Source organism: Mchenga conophoros, linkage group LG3 (assembly GCF_057382185.1).
Source record: "Mchenga conophoros isolate Kocher_MC1m ecotype Shallow Benthic linkage group LG3, M_conophoros_male_GT1.1, whole genome shotgun sequence".
NCBI lineage: Eukaryota > Metazoa > Chordata > Actinopteri > Cichliformes > Cichlidae > Mchenga > Mchenga conophoros.
In genome coordinates, this window is record NC_140528.1 from 43,250,416 (window position 1) to 43,271,022 (window position 20,607).

Sequence of the window (20,607 nt, forward strand, 5' to 3'; positions counted from 1 at the left end):
AGTTTTTTTTTAAACCTGCTGACTTTGCCCAAAATAAGGTTTTAAATAGCTTTGTGTGCCCTGGAAGTTAAACTGTCTTTAAGGTCAATGTCAGCTAACCAGACATGTGACCAAACAGTCGAGTCAGTAAAGGTTGATAGCTTGCAGCTGGAGCGATATACTGTGTCGTGTTTGTGAGCACAGTGTACTTCAGAGCAGGAGTGGAAATAACCCGAGTGCATCTGAAATGAGCTGCAGCCATTCCTGCTACATACCAACAACAGTACCAGGGGGAATTTAGGAACATTTTAGTCACAGTTAAAGGACACTTCAAACATTTTCTGTTTCCCGCCTCTTGACTGTGCCGATTTAACTTTTTATTTGTTTGGCATATAAAGATCTAAAATGTCTTTCAATGCTGGACTCAACTAAGAAAGTTCATTTCTACAGAGAAGCATTTACGAAAAAACACCCATAATTATAATTACTAGAGTTTAGAAGAAGGAAGTGCACAAGTGTAAACAGGCTGAAGTTAATGACATAGTTCCCCTATTTTTGCTTTAATCAGAGAAAAAGCCCCTAGAGGGAAAAAACATCAAACAAACCCGTCATTGTGTTAGTTGTGATATGAGGCTCTCACTTTATTTCTATGATGAGTTCAGATCAACAGTCCAGCCAACTGCACAACACTTACAGTTAATTTAAATGAACAGAAGACAAAAGAGCAGGAATATAATACAAATATGTCACAAAAAACAAAGTTCCAATGTAAAAATGGTACTGAGAAATGAACATGTTTTCCATCATACATATGAACACGTATTTTCTATGTATTATTTACTAATTTGAGCCAACAGATCCACTTGGCTTGGACACAAAATATACAAACAACAGCTAAACATGGAGGGAAGCCACATTTCTCTCCATGGGTTTCATACCTCGTTCCTCCTGCCGACTCCTGATATGACCGCTCATCCTGCTCGGTTTTAATTTTGAACGCCCGTCCATCTTCTTCCACCTTCCTTTTACACATTGCACTGTCCCTTTTGAGCTTCAAATATCGATTTATTCTTTTTTTTGACAGTGGATATTTCCAATGAACTTTGCTTATCACTCTGTCAGAGTCAGACTGGATATCAGTAAGAATCCACAACATTTGAACTGACAAACTAAAGAAGATCAGTGGGGACTAACAAAACAGAAAACAAAGAGTGAAATATTAACACACTGAGTACATCAGATAAATAAAGACTTAAATTCTGAAAAGTTCTGAGAAGAGATCGATAAAAACCAGAAACCTCTGGACTGTTTTCAGAGCCGCTGCTGCTTTTAGATCTCAGAGGAAGTCCCTCTCTGACCTCTGCAGCCTCACCACAGACCTCAAACGACAAACAAATTGTATTTAAAACTAACCTGAACTTCATGACTGAGCAGTTTTCTGATGAGTTTCAATGCCTGAAGGCAGCACAACAGGCGAGGGCGCCGATCAGGAGAAAGGGTGAGATCCTGAGGCATCAGGACAGGAAACGAGCCGAACTGTCAGGGGCTGAAAGCACCAACTGACTCAGATTGTGTTAAAACGTCTTCAGAATTAAAATCCTTCCTATTCACCAGATTAATGTTCGAGTGAACTCCTGAAAATGAAAGTCAATGGAAACATCAACCTTGCAACTTGTGCAGAGGAACAAATTTAAGTGGACATGACGGGAAGTCTAAAAACAGCGACGCCCGATCTGAACGTGAGATCAGCTGAGTTTAAATAAGGTTTCTGATATTTACAGATCCAACTCAGAACTTTCCACAACTCATATAATAACACAATAAAACCATTGTGATAATGGTTTGTATGTTTTTTAAATAAATATTATGGTTATACTATAATCACATATTACATTACCTGACTTGTGTTTGGCGAATTATTTTGATCTAATGGAGGCAATGGCCAGAAAGAAGGAAGTCGCTGATTGGCTGCAGTTGCCACAAATAGCAGCAAGTATAATAAAGTGTTTAAAGGTGCAAAATAAAAGCTTAAAGAACTTAATAAAGTGCTTAATTAGCTGTGAGAACCTGCGAACCGTGCTACTGTGGCCCCGTTTTAATGCACTGTCTGAACTGATTTACTCTACGTCTGTCTCCTCCACCTCTCTACCTGCTAAAAGCTCCACTACGCTCGCCTGCTGTTCTCTACCTGCCGCCTGTTCTCACAGTAAGATCAAGCTCTGCAGAAAACCGCACAGAATAAAGTTAGAGCTTAAAAGAAAAAAAGGGAAAAGAAATAGAAACAGTCATGAAGCTTGTTGCAGCCACAGCATTGACCTAATGTTACTTTTAATGATTGATGGGAGAACATGACTTGAGATCAGAGGAGCGGTGCATCGAAGCATGTTGCTGTGAGGGGACCCTTGTTTGTGCTGTCTGCTTGATAACAGGGTCAGAAAATAATATTTTACACATCGCCTGATACATTTCAGATCAGCTCTTTTTCAGGTGGATGTTTATAATGTTCATGTTCCCTGTGTGTTGATGATTTCTTTTTTCTGTGGATACATACAGCAGCACTAAGAATAACAAAAAGACTTAAAACAACAGCAACAATACCTATAGCTAAAAGAAATGTCTTCTTGTCCTGTTCATCCTCGCTTCCTGCAGAGAAAAAACAAAACAGGTGTGAGGACTCAGGTATGCTGACAGTATTTCTGCTTTTATACTTTGAAATCCTGCAAACAGTAATAAACGCTGAGCAGCATCACTGCGTCGTGTTTCAGAGACTGACACTTTTATTTTCTCTCTCTAAAGCTGCTGCATGTATACCAAGTAAAGCACCAATCAAATAAAAGCATAAAAACAAGAAACAGAACTAAATATAAACTTAAATATACAATTCAAAATACATTTTCCCCATGGAAAGAAGAAAAGCAGGGGTGCACCCAAAGATGAGAGTGCAGGGTGACGCTAGACCCCCAGAAATATGAAACTTCAGTTCATTATTTTACGGTACCTTGTTAGTTATAATTGTACTGATACTGATATATTGCTCGATTAATATAGATAAAACCACCCAGAAGTATAACCCAATAAAATATCCATCTTATACATTAAAAGGAAGCACATTTTAATGCTGCAACAACTATGATCCAATCATATCACGGACATTTTTCTGCATAATAAAAGATTCTGCTATAGGTACTCGAAAGCTAAAGTACTAGAGTGAGTACACAACTTTGTAAATCAGTTATTCAACACTACACTCAGTTTAAACTCACACAGACTCTTTTCATGTCATCTGTGTCTCGGCTGCACACCAGCCTCAAAATCGGAGTCTTTTCAACCAGCTGCCTGCACCATCTTTGTTTCTTGCTTCACTGAACCACCACATTCAAAACTCTGAACTATGAGACAGTGCAGGTTAGTCCGTGGACTTCAAACATGTACAACACACTCAGGTGGTATAATAATGTCACACAGAGCATGGAAAAAAAGAGCAATAGCAGATGTCTGAATAAAAATAAAACAGCCAATAAACAACTGTGTCAGATCAGATATGTCACCACCTGTCACTGCAGGATGCATCATTATATCTCAGACCACAGTAGAAACAGAAAAATAAGATCACTGCAGTTTGCAGTGAAGATTTCATAAACATCAAAGTCTGCGCTAAATTCAGAGCCCATCCAAGGACGATATTTTTTAAATCCTTTCCAGTGACGTAGGTTGGGGATTTTTCTCCTCTTTCTTTTATCAGATGGTGGAAAATAACATGCAGGGTCTTCTGTTTTTACCATGAATGAACAGATAATGCTTCCTTCCGAAAAGCCAGCATCACAGTTCACAGACACAAAAAGCTCTTTTGTGCTTAGCCGTGCAGTGAGGGCTGCAATTTGGCTCTGCATGTCCCTACAAGTCAGAAGAAGAATAAGTAGTAAAGTGAACCTCTCAACTCACCAGAGTCTATGACTGTGAGGTCGATGGACTGCCTGGACTCATTTTGGACTCTCTGACCGCTGCTGAGATCACTGGTTATAATCCGACACTCATATGTTCCTGTATCGTTGACGTTGACGTTCTTCAGAATCACAGAAACGTTTCCGTTTTTCATAGACGGGTCTGCCAGCTCCACTCGGCCTTTAAAACGCTCGTGTTGGTAGCTTTCATATGAGCGCCGGTTTCGGTAGAAGAAGACGTATCCGTCTGACTTAATCTCAGGTATGCTCCACTCTAACAGGGTGATATTTACACCCCTGGGATCCTGACAGTGAAGAGTGACATCTTGTCCACACCTCACTGTTATATCTGTGTGACCAAAGACAAAAGAAAAAAGCAAACATTGATAACGTGTCATACTGCATCTCTTTAAGATATATTGTGTAGAAGAACTCATGTGAGTCCCTCTAAAGTAAAGTTGTTTTCTTTCCAGTACATGAGCATATTCAGAGACTTCTGACAGGAACAGGACAGGAAGCACTGAAGACATCTAAAAAAAAAACATCAGCGGACTCAAGTAATGGATTCCTGCAGCTCGACATGCATCCAAAACAAGCCCAAGGACCTTAGAGAAGATGTGCATCTCTTGAAGATGCACTTTCACCACCATCTCTGCTGTATTTTAAAGTGACATGAAAAGTCACAAATGTCCTTGATAGGTGTAGGTTAGAGTCTTCTGCTTGCATTCAGGATTTCATGCAGGATTTGTGGGGATTGGTAGCTTTTCTGTCTCGGTTTATGCTTTATTTACAAGAAACAAAGAACAAAAATGCACTGCTGAGACAAATCACATACAGATGTTAGGAGAGTCAGAATACAAGCTCCTATTCAAGTCTGTAATGAGCCTAGTTTTGTGTTGTTTGTTGGAAAAAGGGTCCTCCATAAATGTGAATGTGTCACCTGCTTGTGTGAATAACTTTTTATTCCAGGAGATCCACAACAAAGGAGAATAAAAAAAAAAAAAAAAAATCAAGCTCAAAGTGACCTCATCCACCTCTGTGATTATAACCTACTCTGTGCACACAAACACCTGACTCAGGTTACAACATTCATTGTTTGTGTCTGGCTCGATTACTTAAAATCACCTCAAGGGATTAACAGGTTTCGTGAAATTCCCTGCTGAACAGAAACACCTTGAGTAACAAGCTCTTCTCGAAGAACACCAGACTCAAATCATATGGTACAAAGTACTGGTCAGACTTTGTGGCTCTCTTTTTTAGAATTTGCACATTTTCTTCCCAGCGCCGTTCCCAAGAATCCCTATCAATATGTTGACTGTTACAAAGAACCCACAATGACACAGCTGCGATGCCCTTGAATTCTCAGGAAATGTTTTCCCCGAAATTCCCATTGTACCATTTGTATAACCTTAAAGATTTGTAAATAAAAACCAAATAGAATAGAATAGAAAAGCCCTCTCCTGTCATTGTACATGTACAATGAAATTGTGGGTGTGCCACACAAACTGGGCAAGTATCAACTCTAAAAAGTAAGAGAGCAGGAACAAACATGATTAATGTGTACAAAGCAGGAGAAAAAGCGGGGATTAAAGGGATTAAAGAGCAGTTTGCAAAGTGTCTTGTGTTTCGTGTGGCACGCTACGTGATGATCAATGGCAATCAGTACAATTCACACAGAGTTGAGGAATGGCTGCAATCACAGAATAGTATGATGGTGACAGATGTCCCCTTAGGCTCCCTCCTCCATTCAGAGATGGTCTTTCCCTTTTCACATAAATGGCCTCCTTGACTCTGCGCTCAAATCAGCGTTCCTTCCTGTCCAGGATGTGTACATCCTCATCATTGAAAGCGTGTCCACTGGCCTGTAAGTGTAAATAGACTGCAGAGTCCTGGCCATCTTACAATGCTGTGATTGAAGCCATTCCACAACTCTATGTGAATGGTACTCAAGGCCATTGATCAATGGTCATGTGAATTTGCATAATTAATATTAAGGAACTGACCTCCCAGCCCATTGTTCCTTCATGGTTTCAGTCATTATGCAAATGTACTCTTCCTAAGATCGGGGAAACCTTCAGCTGAGACTGAAGAAGTCACTTGGATGAGTGACGAAACGTTTCTCCCACAAAACGCTACGTCCACATGAACAGAATCAACTTTTGGAAATTTCAAAGGCAACATCAAATTGCACTGATATGAACAACATCTATAAACCTATATGTCTGGAAGCTACATTGCTAAATACAATAACATGCGATTGTTTTGTAACACATTAGGTCATTTTCTGGTTTCATGCAGAAAGATAAATATGCTAACAATATGACAACTTAAAACTACTGGTATAAAGATTTCTGTGTTGTTCTACTTGCAACAAATATGAATGTTGGGTCTGTGTTTCCACAAGCCTCGCTAATTCTAGAGACGTATTCATCATGAAGAAAACAAGACAGTCGATCGATCGATCACTTGCGCAAGGGAGGCCTGTGTCCACCACGAAAATGACCTCGGCGATGACCTCCCTTGCTGCCTTTTTATTGAGAGACAAAACATCAGAACAAAGCCACGCCCACATGGTTCTAAGGCAAGGCATTGTATGTATATGTGTGAACTTCTGTAAGACTGTGTGTGTGTGTGTGTGTGTGTGTGTGAGACCTCCTGCTGACCAAAGGGTCGTAAACGCAGGAAGCTTACATGAAAAGAAGCAGATCTTCCAGATAGTTTGTATCTGCAATAAAACATTACAGCCCCCCACCTAGAACCTGGAGAATCTGGGGGGAAGGACAGTGGAATTTCTTTCATCAGAGTTGGCAAGCATAGAAATGACAACATTTAACAATTCACTCTAACAATGCATCAAAAGGATTTATCCATCAGAGGGAGAAAAAAAAACAAAAACTAAAAAACCAGAACAAAAGCAGCAAGATGTGACTGACTGATTACAGTATCTTATCATAATCTAGCTACAGTCACGCTAGTTAAAATGAAAAATGAAACCAGCCTTTAAAGGTGTGCTGTGAGTTTAGGGCTTTATATTTGAATCGCATTCCACGATGACCTCGACCATCTTAGATATTATTGTAAAACTATGGTATTATTGTATTGTTGTAGTAAACCGTGCTGTAAAGACACCTTGGGCAATGTTTTCTATGACAAACGTAACTCCAGTTTTCTGAGGTAATGGGCTATGGTTAGGGATGGGTATTGATAAGATTTTAACGATTCGATTCTTTATCGATTCTCTTATCGATTCTTTTTTTTTTTTTAAAAAAAGGAGAACACTAAGGTCGATTAGCTTAGAACTTTGTTTTATATCTTCTCTTTGAACAAGATAGAAATTTAGGAGTAACATGGCCTTACAAACCCAACAATGACATCTTAAGAGATCCACAGCCTATGGCTCTTCAATGGGGTGTCACAGGGTCCCCAGGAAAAAAAATTGTAAATGTAAAATAATAAAATAAATATTCTTCTGTAGCAATAACAAAGTATAACATAAATTGTTCTGTGGCAATTACACAAGAATATCCAGTAATGTCCCTGCCTACAATTAAACACATTCACTTACCAAAAATCGGGGGCATCTGCTGTGGCAAATGGGTTCAAGCCTTTGACCACAAACTTAGACACTGCTCGGTGACATTCGTCTATCCTGGCCTGAAAGGAGACGCTACGGGTAGACTGCAGCGAGAACTGCCAGCATCTGAGCCAGACTCTGTCTGTCTCTCTCATCATGGTCACCTATAGGTGACCATGATGAGAGAGACAGACAGAGTACATGTACATGTACAGTAATGGCAGGTCTTGTAATAAGGCAGATTGCGCTAACATAATTTGCACTGTTAGTTGATTATTTACCCGCCGCATTAACGGGAGAGGACGTGCAAACGTTACCGCTGCTGCTGGGTTGAGAGTCACGAGTCCGGAGCGGAATTAAAAACGCGTGTCATCGCGTGTTTTGTGAGCAAATGCTTTTGCATATTCGTAGTGTTTCCTCCCTTAAATGAAATATCTACTTTGCAAGTTGCCCTGTTGTCATCGGTTCTCATAAAGTATAATCAAACTTTTGAGCGTTTGAGCCGCTTAGGCGCCGTGTTTCCTGCCAGGTAAATGACGCGCCGCAACGTGGTGACGTCATTCGGGGCGACTGGAATCGATAAGGGAATCGTTTGCAAAAATGGCAAACGATTCCAAGGAATTGAAACAGTGGGAACCGGTTCTCAACAAGAACCGGTTTTCGATACCCATCCCTAGCTATGGTAGTCATTAACAGCAGATCCTTTGATCCTCGGCCTATCCTTGTGTCAGGCTGAATCCTATCCATTTGTGTGTGTCTAGCAATACATTTCAAAATGAGCTTTCTTAAAAGTGCAACTGCACATTATCATTTTAGCTGTATTCCAGTTACGGAGTCATTTCCAGACCATTATGGAAAAAGCTGTGAGATCTCCTTATTATTCACAGATACATTAGCTATATATGAACTGTCTTCCTCTTGTCACCCCCGCTAGGAGCAGACGCTAACTGTGCGCTGCAAGAGGGTCCATGCTCCCAGGTGCTGCTGATAAGGAGCCAATCAGACACCCGATTGTCAGCACATGGAGTACCAGAATCTTAAAACTAGATTCAAAAGAAGAATAGTCTGTTTGGCGCTGCGAGAGAAGATTTGGCAAGTTTTTGAATGGGTGTAAACCAGATACTTAACTCTGCTGCTCTGGGTTAGGGCGTGTTATTTATTTGCTTTGTAAATGCAATGTTTACTGTTTCCTGTCTTTTTCTTCCCTTTCAGTTCCAGTTAGATAGAGGCGGGGGAACTCCAGGCCTCAAAGGTGGCCTTGAGGTTTTAGATGTGTCCTTGATCCAGCACAGCTAATTTAAATGACTGAATTACCTCCTCAACATGTCTTGAAGTTCTCCAGAGGCCTGGTAATGAACTAATCATTTGATTCAGGTGTATTGACCCAGGGTGAGATCTAAAACCTGCAGGACACCGGCCCTTAAGGCTTGGAGTTCCCCACCGCTGCAGTAAGACATCAATAACCGATGTTTTAGATGTGCAAAAGATCAAATATGGACAATATATAAGTATTGGTGGTGCTGAGGTGGGTGGTAGGCGATGGAAGCATGCAGTCCAAATTAATCTCTGCTTAGAGCCACTCAACACCTCGTGCTGGTGTTCCAGGTAAACTGGTTCTTATGTTAACTGGTTAGATTTGTTTACTTATTCGACTCTCGGTGTTCCAGATGTTGGATCCGCAGATTTATCATTTTCACTGAGTGTTCATCTGTCTGTCAGTGGCTTATGTGGTTTGACAAGATTAAAGACCTCTGCAAAAAAAACAAAAACAATCTCCAGCTCCTAGAAATTAGCATCAATATTATCTCCCGACAACAATGAAATTATTTTAATTAAAAAATAATAATAAACTTTAGACGAGCCAGTGTTTTCTCACGACACCATAGATCAGGTCAATAGACCTTTAAGTTTACCTGCATATATCCTGTTGACCTGTCAGCTGTTTAACATCTGCTGATTTAGGAAACACGCCCAAGTTAACCAGTGATAACAGTCAAAGTTTAATGTAATCAGCTGCTGCTCGATATAACATGATGTCATCGTAATATTCTGCACAAGATAAGCAAACCAGCAGGGTGTAAAAGAGGAGCGATGTACACCGAGATGACTACAGAGCACTTTATAAGCAAATCTGTTGCTTTAATGAGAATCTGGGCTGTTCGCTTTTGAAATAAACAGATTTCCTGGCACGCATCTATCCGATTGGTACCTCAGTATATATTATTATTATATATATAAACTATATAGTTTTGCCACCATTTGTTTAAATGCAAAAAACATCATCCTCTCAAAGTGGAAAAAAACCAGTTAAGCTGGAACACCGGCTCTGATTATAACAAATGGACTGGAAACGCCTTTCATTTACTTAACAATATTCATGCCTGCAGGCAATGAATTCAATCTCACTCGCCCATCACTTCAAACTCTTTTCTTTGATGCAACATTCTGCCTATATCAAGTAAAGAAAACGCAGTTTCGCTTTTGTTTCACTGCAAATCTGCAGATTTAAAGAGCAGCAGTGAATCTCAAAGATATGTTTATCATCTCGCTCGCATTTGATTTTATTTACCATCAGCCGGGCCACAGTTACGATTTTCAGGTGGCTGCTCGCTGCAAACACGCTGCTATTAATAATTACATTTGAACAGCTGTTAAAAAAAAAAAAATTTCCCTAAAAATCGTGAGTCACAGCGTTTGGCAGACTGCCAACTCCTCTGCTTGTTTGGCACTCACCTTGTGATGCCGCTGTCTCGAAAGTCAGAAGAAGAAGAAGAAGAAGAATGTGAGACATTTCTGCAGAACAACTCACACCGACCACCCTGAAGTTGCTGGAAACTGGATGTGTGTACATTTGTTTTGCCAAGGAGTCAAGGGCGGTCTGCTGCGTTTAGGACACGCCCCCAGTCTTACGTTTTACACAGTCTTTACAATATCTCTGTGCGACGGTGATCACTGTTTTTTTTTTGTCTGTTTTTTTTTATTTGTGTGTTTGTTTGTTGCCGTTTTTGTACAGTGGGAATTTAAAATCACTCCATACATCAGTTACATCTAACTATAAAACCTGTGCTGATCTATTGTATGTCTAACGTCTCACTGTAGCGGACTGCAGTGTTATTCATCATTTGGTCGAACTCGCAGCGCGCACACACTGTAAGGTTCACGGAGACGTGGGCTGGAAAGCTGCATCAGCTGTCTCAGCGGGGTTTAGCTCTGAAGCTGCACACACTGTTTATCTCGCCTTAGATCACACGCTAGTGGCAGGGCGTGGAGCTGTTTGTTTACTGAGGATTCCAACCACAAAAACATATTGCAGTCTATGCTGTTAACCTCAACCATCTCTGCTCGCCTGCTCATCGTCACTACCCCGGCATATCCTCCTACACACCGCAGCACTGCCCTGATCTCTCTCCCCTGTTTGAGTAGCCTAGAGGAAGTGAGATCATCCATGAAGTGTTTATATTGTTTATTATATATTAATTTTGCTTTTGTTTTGTTTTTTGTTTCTATTATTCTACTATAGATGCTGGAGAAATGATATTTGGTTTCAACCTGTGCATTTCTGTAAATGTGAAATGACTGACTGCCCTCTAGTGTCCGTCAGCGGGCACTGCAGGTTTAATTCTTACTCATAATGATCGAAATGTTTAACCAACACTGCGCAAGATGAACTAACCTGTAATAAACTGTCTTCAGCAGCAGTTTTACAACCAGGAAACTCAAAAGCTGTCGAAATGCCTCTGAGAATGCACGTTGATGCATTCAGGGACATCAAGGGAAAAGCGCTTATTCTAACCCAGGATACACGAAGACGTCAGAGGACGCTTGCTTTCTAAGTGCTCACGTTTAAAAGGCTTCATTTAACAACAAGCTGTTCCACATGTGTGCGGGTAGAGAAAGAAAAGGGACTGAAAAGTTGTCGACTCGAAGAATGACACGAACTCACCTGATCACCGTCTTTGGCTTCCTGAGGTAAAACTGCCCCCCTTTGCATTCATGTGTGCGGACGACCGTCACACGGACGTCCATGAGGGAGAAAAGGAATGAAAAGCAAAACACTGCGTTTAAATCCTCCCAGTCTCCCAATTCTCGCTGAGTGACAGCAGGGGTTTCGATCAGGTGGCACTTTGAATGAAGCATGGCTGCAGCACAGCAGCGCATGTCCGTCACTTTTCTTCCGCATCGCTTTTTTTTTCAAGTTAACTTTATTAACACACTGACATGTTCAACAAGTTAAATCCCAAAAGGGCATCTTGTAGTTTGCGTGTAAGTGCACCAGCGAGTAAAAAAAAAATCTCTCCATGTGCGTGAAATACACACTAGCGTTAAGAATTTGCTCAACAACACAGACAAATTTCCATTTACACAAGAAAGATATAAAGATATATAAAGTCTACTCTCACAGCTGTCATTTCTGTGTTGTTTGTGTAGCAAAGCTGCATTTCTGTGCATGAGAAGTTAATCAAATACCTGAAAGTTTAAATTTTGTTATATGGTGCAAATCATATACAGGCCAGAATAACAGCTTACATAAATGTCCTACATTTTACATGTTGAGGTTGGTTCATTCAGGTCATGATAATTTCCTCAAAGACTAAGCGACAAACACTAAAACAAATTTTATGAAGGTTTAAAACTAATAATATTCAGGTGCCCACAGCTTTGACATGTTTCATTCTTTCCCGTTCATCGCTTTAATAAACTCTGTGATTCATATTTCAGCTTCAAACCTGAAACTTACAGGACTTTCCTTTTTTCTTTCTGTCTTTTTTTTTCGTAGAACTGCTTCAGAGAAACCACAGGGCCTCTAAACTGCGCTGCCGAGAGGAAGGAGGAGGGTTCAAGTGCTTCTGTGGAACAAGAAGATCTCAGATCTGTGTGGCACGATGGGACAAACACGTCTTCTGTGGCCGCTCTGTAAGTACCACATGCTGCCTGTAAATCTTATTGCGTGACTTGAAGCTGTTCTGCTGAGAGTGGCAGCGAGACACTTAATACTCAATAACTGTGATAATGACCTCGAGATAAATGGACAAGAGACGAGACTACAAAGAGGAAGATGCAACTTTTAGGATTGTCTAAGAAGGTTTAAGTAGAAGTGTGCACATCAGCTCTTTCTATCCAGCTGCTTTACATCTGTAACAGGAGGTTATAACATTTTACTTTTTAAACGTCATTAAAAATGTGATTTTGCACATAAACCACTGCAGTTTGAAACTGTATCCTCACCTCCTCCTACACGGCACGTCCTGTTTAAAGAAGTCGTTTTGAGTTCATCGCTTGGAAATTAATTTGTGGTCACCGTTCTGCTGCTCCTATAAACAGATGTTGGTATCTGTTGTGCTTCGTTTTCAGGCCTGATGTCGCTGCTCTGCTGCACAACTAACCAAGGTGAGGGACAACCTGCTTTATTACCAACTAACACTTTTTATAAAAAATAAAAGAGTGTAAAAACAACTTGGAACTGTGCTGAATGTGACAAAAGTAGAGACAGAATAGAAACTGGTTAGGCTCAGATGGACCAGCTGAGTCAGAGCAGCTTTAATGCACGGTTGGTGAAGTGAAACTCTGTGTGGTAAAATTCAGTCAAACATTTAATAAAATGTCTTGATTCAGTTTAATATTTGAATAAAAATCCTGCTGATTGTATTTTTAATGATATTATAAAAGCTCAGCCTTCTGGTTTCAAATAGTGTCAGCTAGATACCAAGACGTGAGCAGAAGCAGCTCCTGACACGGAAGTCGATGCATTTCTTGTCAACGATATTACTATAAGAGTCCAGTGAACAAGCTCATGCACTTTTGAGGCCTTATTAGTAAAAAAAGAAAAAGAGGGTGAATGTAAAAAGGTTAGTATCTTCATGTTGTCTTCAGAGTGACCTGTAAATCTTAGTTAAAGTGATCGGATGTGCTTTTAACATAGACTGAGAGAAAATCCAGTCACATACATGTTCAGCTCTCACCAGACTGTCTACCTAAAAATATTAAAAATCCGTTTTTGCAGTTCGGTATCTTTTTTCCCATCAAACATGCTCAAAATTTCAAATTGAATTGAGTCTTTTTTCTGCTGTTGGTTGTGTATGATGAGGTTTATCCCTTATATTTAAATGTGTGAGCAAAAAAGCCCCACAGTGCTGCTCACACCTATTTGAGGGGGAAGAAGGTTGGTGTTGAGTGAGAGGAGCTAAAACATTTTGCTTCAGAGAGACGATGAACTAAGAGGCACATATGACACTTATGTAACCCACAGTGTTTGATCACTACATGAACATCTGCACAGCTGGTTAGTTCAACCTGTCAGCCATCAGGATTCTGTCTAAGTAAACCGAACAGCAGCACTCACAGAAAAACGTTTACTGAGTAGAGCTGTTCTGTTTATTGTTGTATTACTGCATTGCACCAGATTTAGGATTTGGAATTTAATAAACTGTTACGTTATATTTTGTTTAACGAGATCTACCTGCCAGTGACTTTTAACATCTACTAGTGTATCAGGATGGAGATGAGATTCATCAGGGTGATTTGTGACAGAAGGATAGCAGCAAGATTGAAAGGGAGGGCTTTTGGCATCTGATCAACAAGCTGTTTCAGAAGCTGTACTTGTGGATCCTCTTTTATGCTCTCTATGTGAGAAAATATATAAATAATTGTTTATGTTTTTCTCTCAGTTCATTTAAGTGTGAGTTCCAGCAGCTCTCAGTTCTTTGAATATGACTCTGTGACTCTGAGCTGTGAGGAGGACGACAGCTCTGCTGGATGGACTCTGAGGAGAAACACAAGCAGAGACATCAGAACTGAGTGTGACAAGTGGGGAAAACCAGCTGGTTCTTCCTGTATCTTCAATGCCATTGCCACCTTGGACAGTGGAGTTTACTGGTGTGAGTCCAGAGAGGGTCCCATCAGTAACATGGTTAACCTGACAGTCACTGGTAAGCTGAGTGTGTGGAGTTAGTGTTGATGAAGCTGTGTGTAAATGGATGAAATGCTGTAGTTTGTCTCTGTGTTGAGGTGGATCAGTGATCCTGCAGAGTCCTGTCCTCCCTGTGATGGAGGGAGATGACGTCACTCTGCTCTGTAAAACAAAGACCACTCCCTCCAACCTCCCAGCTGCTTTCTATAAAGATGGCTCCCTCATCAGGAAGCAGCCTACAGGTCACATGACCATCCAGCATGTTTCCAGGTCTGATGAAGGCCTCTACAAGTGTGACATCAGCGGTCATGGAGAGTCTCCATCCAGCTGGATCACTGTCACAGGTGAGGCTTCTTTTTATTTTACAGATTTTAGACCAAAAGCAACTCAAAGTGACCACAAAGATCCCTTTTTCTCTTTAATTCCAGGGTCTTCCACCTCTCCTCCTCCATCAGCTTCCACTGCCTCTTTCTCCTCCTCGTTTTCCTCTACTCCTCCTTCTCAGCGCTCCTCTCCTCCTCTCTCTGTGCTGGTTTCTGTTCCCTTCATATTTGGGCTGCTAATGCTGGTTGTACTGGTTGTACTGGTTAGGCGATGTGTCCAGAGGAAACCTGAAGGTGAGACACACATTCTGCTCACACTTAATGTGAACATGTTAAATAGTTTAAAGGAAAAAACTGTAATCAAATATCTCTAAGTTTGGCCAGTCACTAATCTGAGTGGATAAGCAGCACTGGAGACCAAACACATGTAGGTGTGATTATGAGGTGAACTGTTCCTTTAAAAATGGTCACATGGTGCACAGGATGTGTTAATTTCACATTATTATATTTGTGAGTTGTTGAGCCATAGACCTTCACATTTTTAAGTAAATTCTAAAAGTCCATTTTAAGCTACTATAATTGATGATAATCATCATATTTGAAATATATCCTTATATTTTAATATTTATGATTAGTTTGTGTTTTCAGACTTTGTGGTCAAAGAGACTCGATGAGAGCAGAAGCTTTGCTGCCATCCAGCTATCTGACTGTAAAAAAAGAGACATTTTTTTCAGCGTTCAGAAAGATTTTTGAAAGAGTTACTGTTTTATTTCAGCTTCATTAAAAACACAATGCTTTATACATATTAACATGCCGAAGCAGCAGTAACGGTTGTATTATCAGAGGGAAATCTTTGGTATTTGCAGAGAGAGATCCTGCAGCTGCTGCCTCCTACTCATCAGTGAAAAGAACAGCAGCAAACCACCGAAAGGAATCAAACAGCAAACGAGGTACGCAAAGTTTCCTGTTATATAATCTCAGAAGTCTTTGATGTTCCTCTGATGGTTCCACAACAGGGTCTGCCCAGCTCGTGCTTGGGGTTTTTACAACATGTGTGTTGGCCCAAACACCCATGTTTGATTAGGTAGCATGTTAATACTGTCAGTACTTTCAAAGCTTCACTTTACGACCAAATACCCGTGTGTTTGAACTGCACATCAGCATGCTGAAGAAGAAGAAGAAGAAGAAGAAGGAGAAGCTCTGCTGCTGTCCAGTTTCAGTTTCTCACCCCTGGACTGAGAGAAAGAAACACCTCGATTTTTTTATTTCGGTTTTACTGCTCATGTTCTCATCATTAGCTCTTTTCTATATTTTACACACCATCCACCAAACGGTTGCAGTGATTTTCAGATCTCATAACTTTATATTTCTCACAATCAGAATACTTCATTAATCCCTAATAAAATAATAAAATGTTCCGTTCACAACAGAACAAAGAAAACAATGTGTAAACTGAAAATATGTACTTTTTAAAGAAAACAAAAGTCTTTTTACATTTGAATAAAGTTGGCCAGGGTCATGTCACACAACAACAACAGTCTGTAAACACGTGGGAACTGGTGCTGCTGGACTTTTAGGAGAGCAATGTGGTCTCATTCTTGTCCCATAGAGGATTCCAGCTGCTCAAAGTCCTGCAAGAAGGACAATTCACCACTTGGACTCTTCTACTACAAATTCACACTGTCGTAATAGATGCAGTATGCAGTTTGGCATCGTCTTGCTGAAATATGCTGAGCCTTTCCTGAAAAATACATCTGCATACATTTTTCAACACTGACTTTTGCCGTTCCACATGTGCAAGCTGCCGATTACATACAAACATCCCCACACGATCAGAGAGACAGACTTTCCAGCAGAGGTCTGATATGAAGCCCAGTGCTCCCTCTCCTTCTTCACAGACAGTACATTTTTGCAGTGCTCCTGAGCCCGTGCAGTGATTTCCATGAAAGAGTCGAGTTTGTGCTGTCTGAATGCTCAAAACAGGGATCTCAAGTAGCACTGAGGGCCCTGCGCACAGAGATTCCTTCAGATTCTCTGAATTTGTTGGTGATATTCTGCACTGTAGATGATGAGATGTCCAAAGGTTTTGGTAATTTTATGTGGAGAAACTTGTCATGTTGAGAAATTGCTTGACAATTTGTAGCCGCAGTTTGTTGCAGATCAGTGGTCTTCATTTCTGAGAAGCTCTTTTTATACCCAGTCATGTTCCTGACCTCCTGCCAGTTAACCTGATTAGATGCAGCATCGTTCTCCAGCTGTTTCTTTTTTACTTTCCCAGCCTTTTGTTGACCCGTCCCAACCTTTTCATAAAACATTAAAATGAGTCTTTTTCGACATTTCAAATGTTTTCTGTGCTTCATTGTGAATAAAATAAGTGGTTAAGAGATTTCACACAGTGTCAACATGTTTCTGGATTTCAGCTGTATTAATATTCCAAATGCTGAAGCAGCAGCAGCAGCAGTACCAGTCCTGTTGTTTATGGAAAGTCTGACTTTGTTTTACAGAGCAAGATCCTGCACCAGATGCCACCTACTCCTTAGTGGAAAGAACAACAGCAAACAGCCAGTATGAGTCAAATATGACCAGAGGTATGAAACGTTTCCTGTTACACAGTCTCTAAACTCGTCGATGATCCTCTGACATTTCCTCAGGATGTTTAAACGTGTGCTGGATGCACTGTGATGAAATCGACTTCAGACAGCAGTGATTCATTAAAGATCGTGCACTGCAGAAATGTTGAAATGCTCTCTCTTTGTGATGTGCTGTCATCAAATGTTTAAGTGATTTATTTGCACTCTTTAGTTTTTTCCCCAGGTTTTAATAACGCGTGGGGTCATTCGTAGCCAGGTTTTAGTAGTTGAGCTTTTCCTAAGCTGCTTCTTTGCTTGACACAGGCCAATAATTTGACCCGTCTGAAACACAGCAACATCATATCCTCTGACATGTTTAAGAAATGAGAAGCTCCTCCGATGCTTTCCTCGGTTAAATAACCTGCTGCTAAAATAATAATAGTAATAATAACATTATACATTGTAATAACAAGCTTTTATTTCTCAGTCCTCCTTTAATAAGGCAGAAAGTGCTGCTGGAGGAAGTAGCTGTGTGTCTCTCACTAAAAATTAAAAAACCTCATTAAACAGAACACAGTGAAGTTCAAGCCGTCCAGCATCCACAGCTGAATCCTTTGTTGGGAACTAAAGCTGGTTCCCTGTAATGATGTTAATAAACCACATTAACACACTAAGCTCATCATGTCACCATCCTTTTTATTAAACACAGCCAAAGTTTGTCCATTGGACTTTCACAGAGAGCCAAACCCATTTTGTTTGTGATGTATCGACAAACCAAGTTAAACGTTATAATGATGCGTTGCTAAATGGTAAACCCGGTCAGATCAACGTAAAAAAAACAGAACAAAACAAAACAAAACAAAAATGTTTAGTATTTTTCTTTGAAATTGGTTTTGCAAAATATTTTAATGCATCATGTAAAAGTGAAACATGTTTCTGAGAGAGTTGGGGAGCTTTGTGGCCATTGAGCTTCCTGTTTTATTAACTAACACAGTCTGTAAACATGTGGGAACCTTAGCTGAGGTGTAAAAGCAGCTTTCGGTGAAACACCAGACACGCTGCATCCTCCTGCTTGCAGGTCTAATTTATGAAAAGTCCAAATTTTTCTCACCCTCAAACAACAGTTCTGTATCAGTCACGTGACTTTTTCTTGTCTTGCAGAGAGCGATCCTGCTGCAGTTTATTCTTTACTGTATGGAACAGCTGATGTCAGCTATGCACAGATCGCCATCAGGACAAACAGCAGTCACAGAGGTACAGCTGCTCCTCTTTCATGCTCGCTGCACGAACTCCTCTGCAGGAAAGTTTAGCAAAAGAGTAGCAGCACACACTGTGAAAATCACTGTGGTCACATGAATGTGGTTATTAGCTCTGGGAGGAGGATTAACTATAATATTAGAAACATATGAAGAGGTTAAACACATGATACACACAGCTGTGGCAGACAAACCCTAGTTTGTGTGATGAAGACAGTACATTCTGTAACTATAGTAAGAAAACATGTTGTATAAATGTGAAGGTGGTGTAAATAACTCTGAGATGTCAGGAGACGAGGAAATAAAAGGTGCCTTTGTAAGTTATCACATCACAGCTCTGTCATTCATACACACAAGGCCTGAATACAACTACAAATGCATGTTTGTACATTTAAATATTGGTCATTATATTCGTGAGATTCAGGTGTTCATACAGTGTATAAGACAGATTTAGTTTTATTCTTTCACCTGCAGTGTTAAACTCCTCCTGCTCACATCAGCTCCTCTGTGATAAACTGAGCCAGTTCAGGACTGAACCTTCTGTAATCTGTGTGTTTGTGTTCAGACTTTCCAAAAGACTCAGCTGTCATCTACTCCTCACTGAAGCAGACCCACACACCTTCACCACAGTTTAACCAGTCTGACCAGTGACGTCCAGCTCGCTGCCAAACACATCCCTGCACTCCTCTCTATATTATTTATTATTTATTTAATCCTCTGTGTGTTTACAGTCGTACAGCTGCACTGGACCAGTTTGAATGTAGAGCTCAGGATGAAGTGGAAAGTTTATGTTTGTCTTTAATAAAAGATTTTAAATACAAAGCAGTCTTTCGGTCACTGAACACACCTGTGCAACACCAGAGATTTAAAGAGGAGACTGATTTCTGCCCTGAAGCAGGTGGTGTCAGAGGAGAATGTAGCTAGGCACCGTCACATGTAGTTTATAGGATGACTTCAGACATCAAGAAGAAGAAGTGAGTGAAGGCAGAGGCAAGGATCACATGGTCGAAGTTGAAGAAGGAAGATTGTTTCTAAAATATTAATAACTTAGCATAGATTTATGAAAAATAGCTACTGAGCAGATAAAGATTGCTTGTCACACTGCAGTCTGCAACAGAAGTCAGTATTAACTTTTTATAATCTTTTGGAACATAAAAACTGAAAAAGCATCAAACATGCAGCATTTATAAACTGTTACTGTTATATAACTATTATATTTTCCATCGTAATTTGAAGAGTATTTGCATTCATATATGAATTTATGTTTGATTAGTCAACTAAGGGAGGAAAAATAGTGTGGTAGTCACCACCATCACCTCACAGGAAGAAGGTTTGAATCCAGTCTTTCTGTGTGGAGTTGCATTTTCATGCCTCAAACTAGCTGGTAGCTGGACTTTTGGAGGAAGCCGGAGCTTCTTCCAAAAGTCCAATGACAAACAGTTAGTAGGGTTAGATTAACTGGTGGTTCTAAATTGCCCATAAGAATGTGAGTGTGAAAGGTTGTCTTTTTGTGTTAGTCCTGTGACAGACGGGGCTAAAATGCAGGTAATCTGTCCACCTCTGTGCCCCACCTCTCCTTCTATGACTGCAGGATAAGTGTCAAAATGTGTGCAGCCTGCAGAACACTGACTCTCCGTTCCTGTGTGATCTCTTTTCTGATGATGTAGCTTTTTCTTTCAGACTCTGTATTTACAGTTTTGTGCCATTAAAGCTCAGAGTGGAAGCCACTGTGAGCCAAACTGAAGCCCCTGTGCTGCCACCTAGTGGCTATATTTATACCACACTCTGATGCTAAAGTTTGACTCACACTTGCACATCTCAAGGTGAAGAGGAGACCTGAAGAGAGAGGAGTAAGGCAGCAGGTGTTTTAACCGAAGGACCCATCCTCACCTCAGAGCCTCATTTCAAAGTGATTTAAATGTGATGTTCGCACAGCTGCAACATCTGTCTGCTGTATTTAATCATGTCAGGTCTAACAGTGTTCATGAAAGTTACATGTTTACAGCCTTCACATAAAATTTTGCAAAATGACACACAGTTAAACTGTTGTTCGTTCA

General features: G+C 40.4%; 2 protein-coding genes across 3 annotated transcripts; one reads left to right on the plus strand and one right to left on the minus strand.

Moving 5' to 3' along the window:
• Window positions 1-590: 590 nt before the first annotated feature.
• On the minus strand, window positions 591-10,403 carry LOC146578827 (V-set and immunoglobulin domain-containing protein 1-like). 2 transcript variants are annotated; one of them, XM_085269031.1, is made up of 4 exons: window positions 10,228-10,403; window positions 3,922-4,269; window positions 2,578-2,622; window positions 591-1,168 (listed from the first exon to the last, which is right to left on the minus strand). In XM_085269031.1, the coding sequence occupies exons 1-4, from the start codon at window positions 10,343-10,345 to the stop codon at window positions 1,149-1,151; spliced, it is 531 nt and encodes a 176-aa protein (XP_085125157.1). In that variant the 5' UTR covers window positions 10,346-10,403; the 3' UTR covers window positions 591-1,148. The 2 variants fall into 2 exon arrangements, with proteins under 2 accessions (XP_085125157.1, XP_085125156.1); XM_085269030.1 differs by having other exon boundaries at window positions 591-2,622; window positions 10,228-10,385.
• On the plus strand, window positions 10,280-19,623 carry LOC146578828 (uncharacterized). The gene is made up of 10 exons (XM_085268882.1): window positions 10,280-11,463; window positions 12,272-12,408; window positions 12,847-12,882; window positions 14,160-14,420; window positions 14,500-14,745; window positions 14,830-15,018; window positions 15,591-15,674; window positions 17,229-17,312; window positions 18,456-18,548; window positions 19,116-19,623. Exons 2-10 carry the CDS (start codon window positions 12,378-12,380, stop codon window positions 19,199-19,201), a joined length of 1,110 nt encoding a protein of 369 aa, XP_085125008.1. The 5' UTR covers window positions 10,280-11,463; window positions 12,272-12,377; the 3' UTR covers window positions 19,202-19,623.
• The last annotated feature ends 984 nt before the right edge of the window (window positions 19,624-20,607 follow it).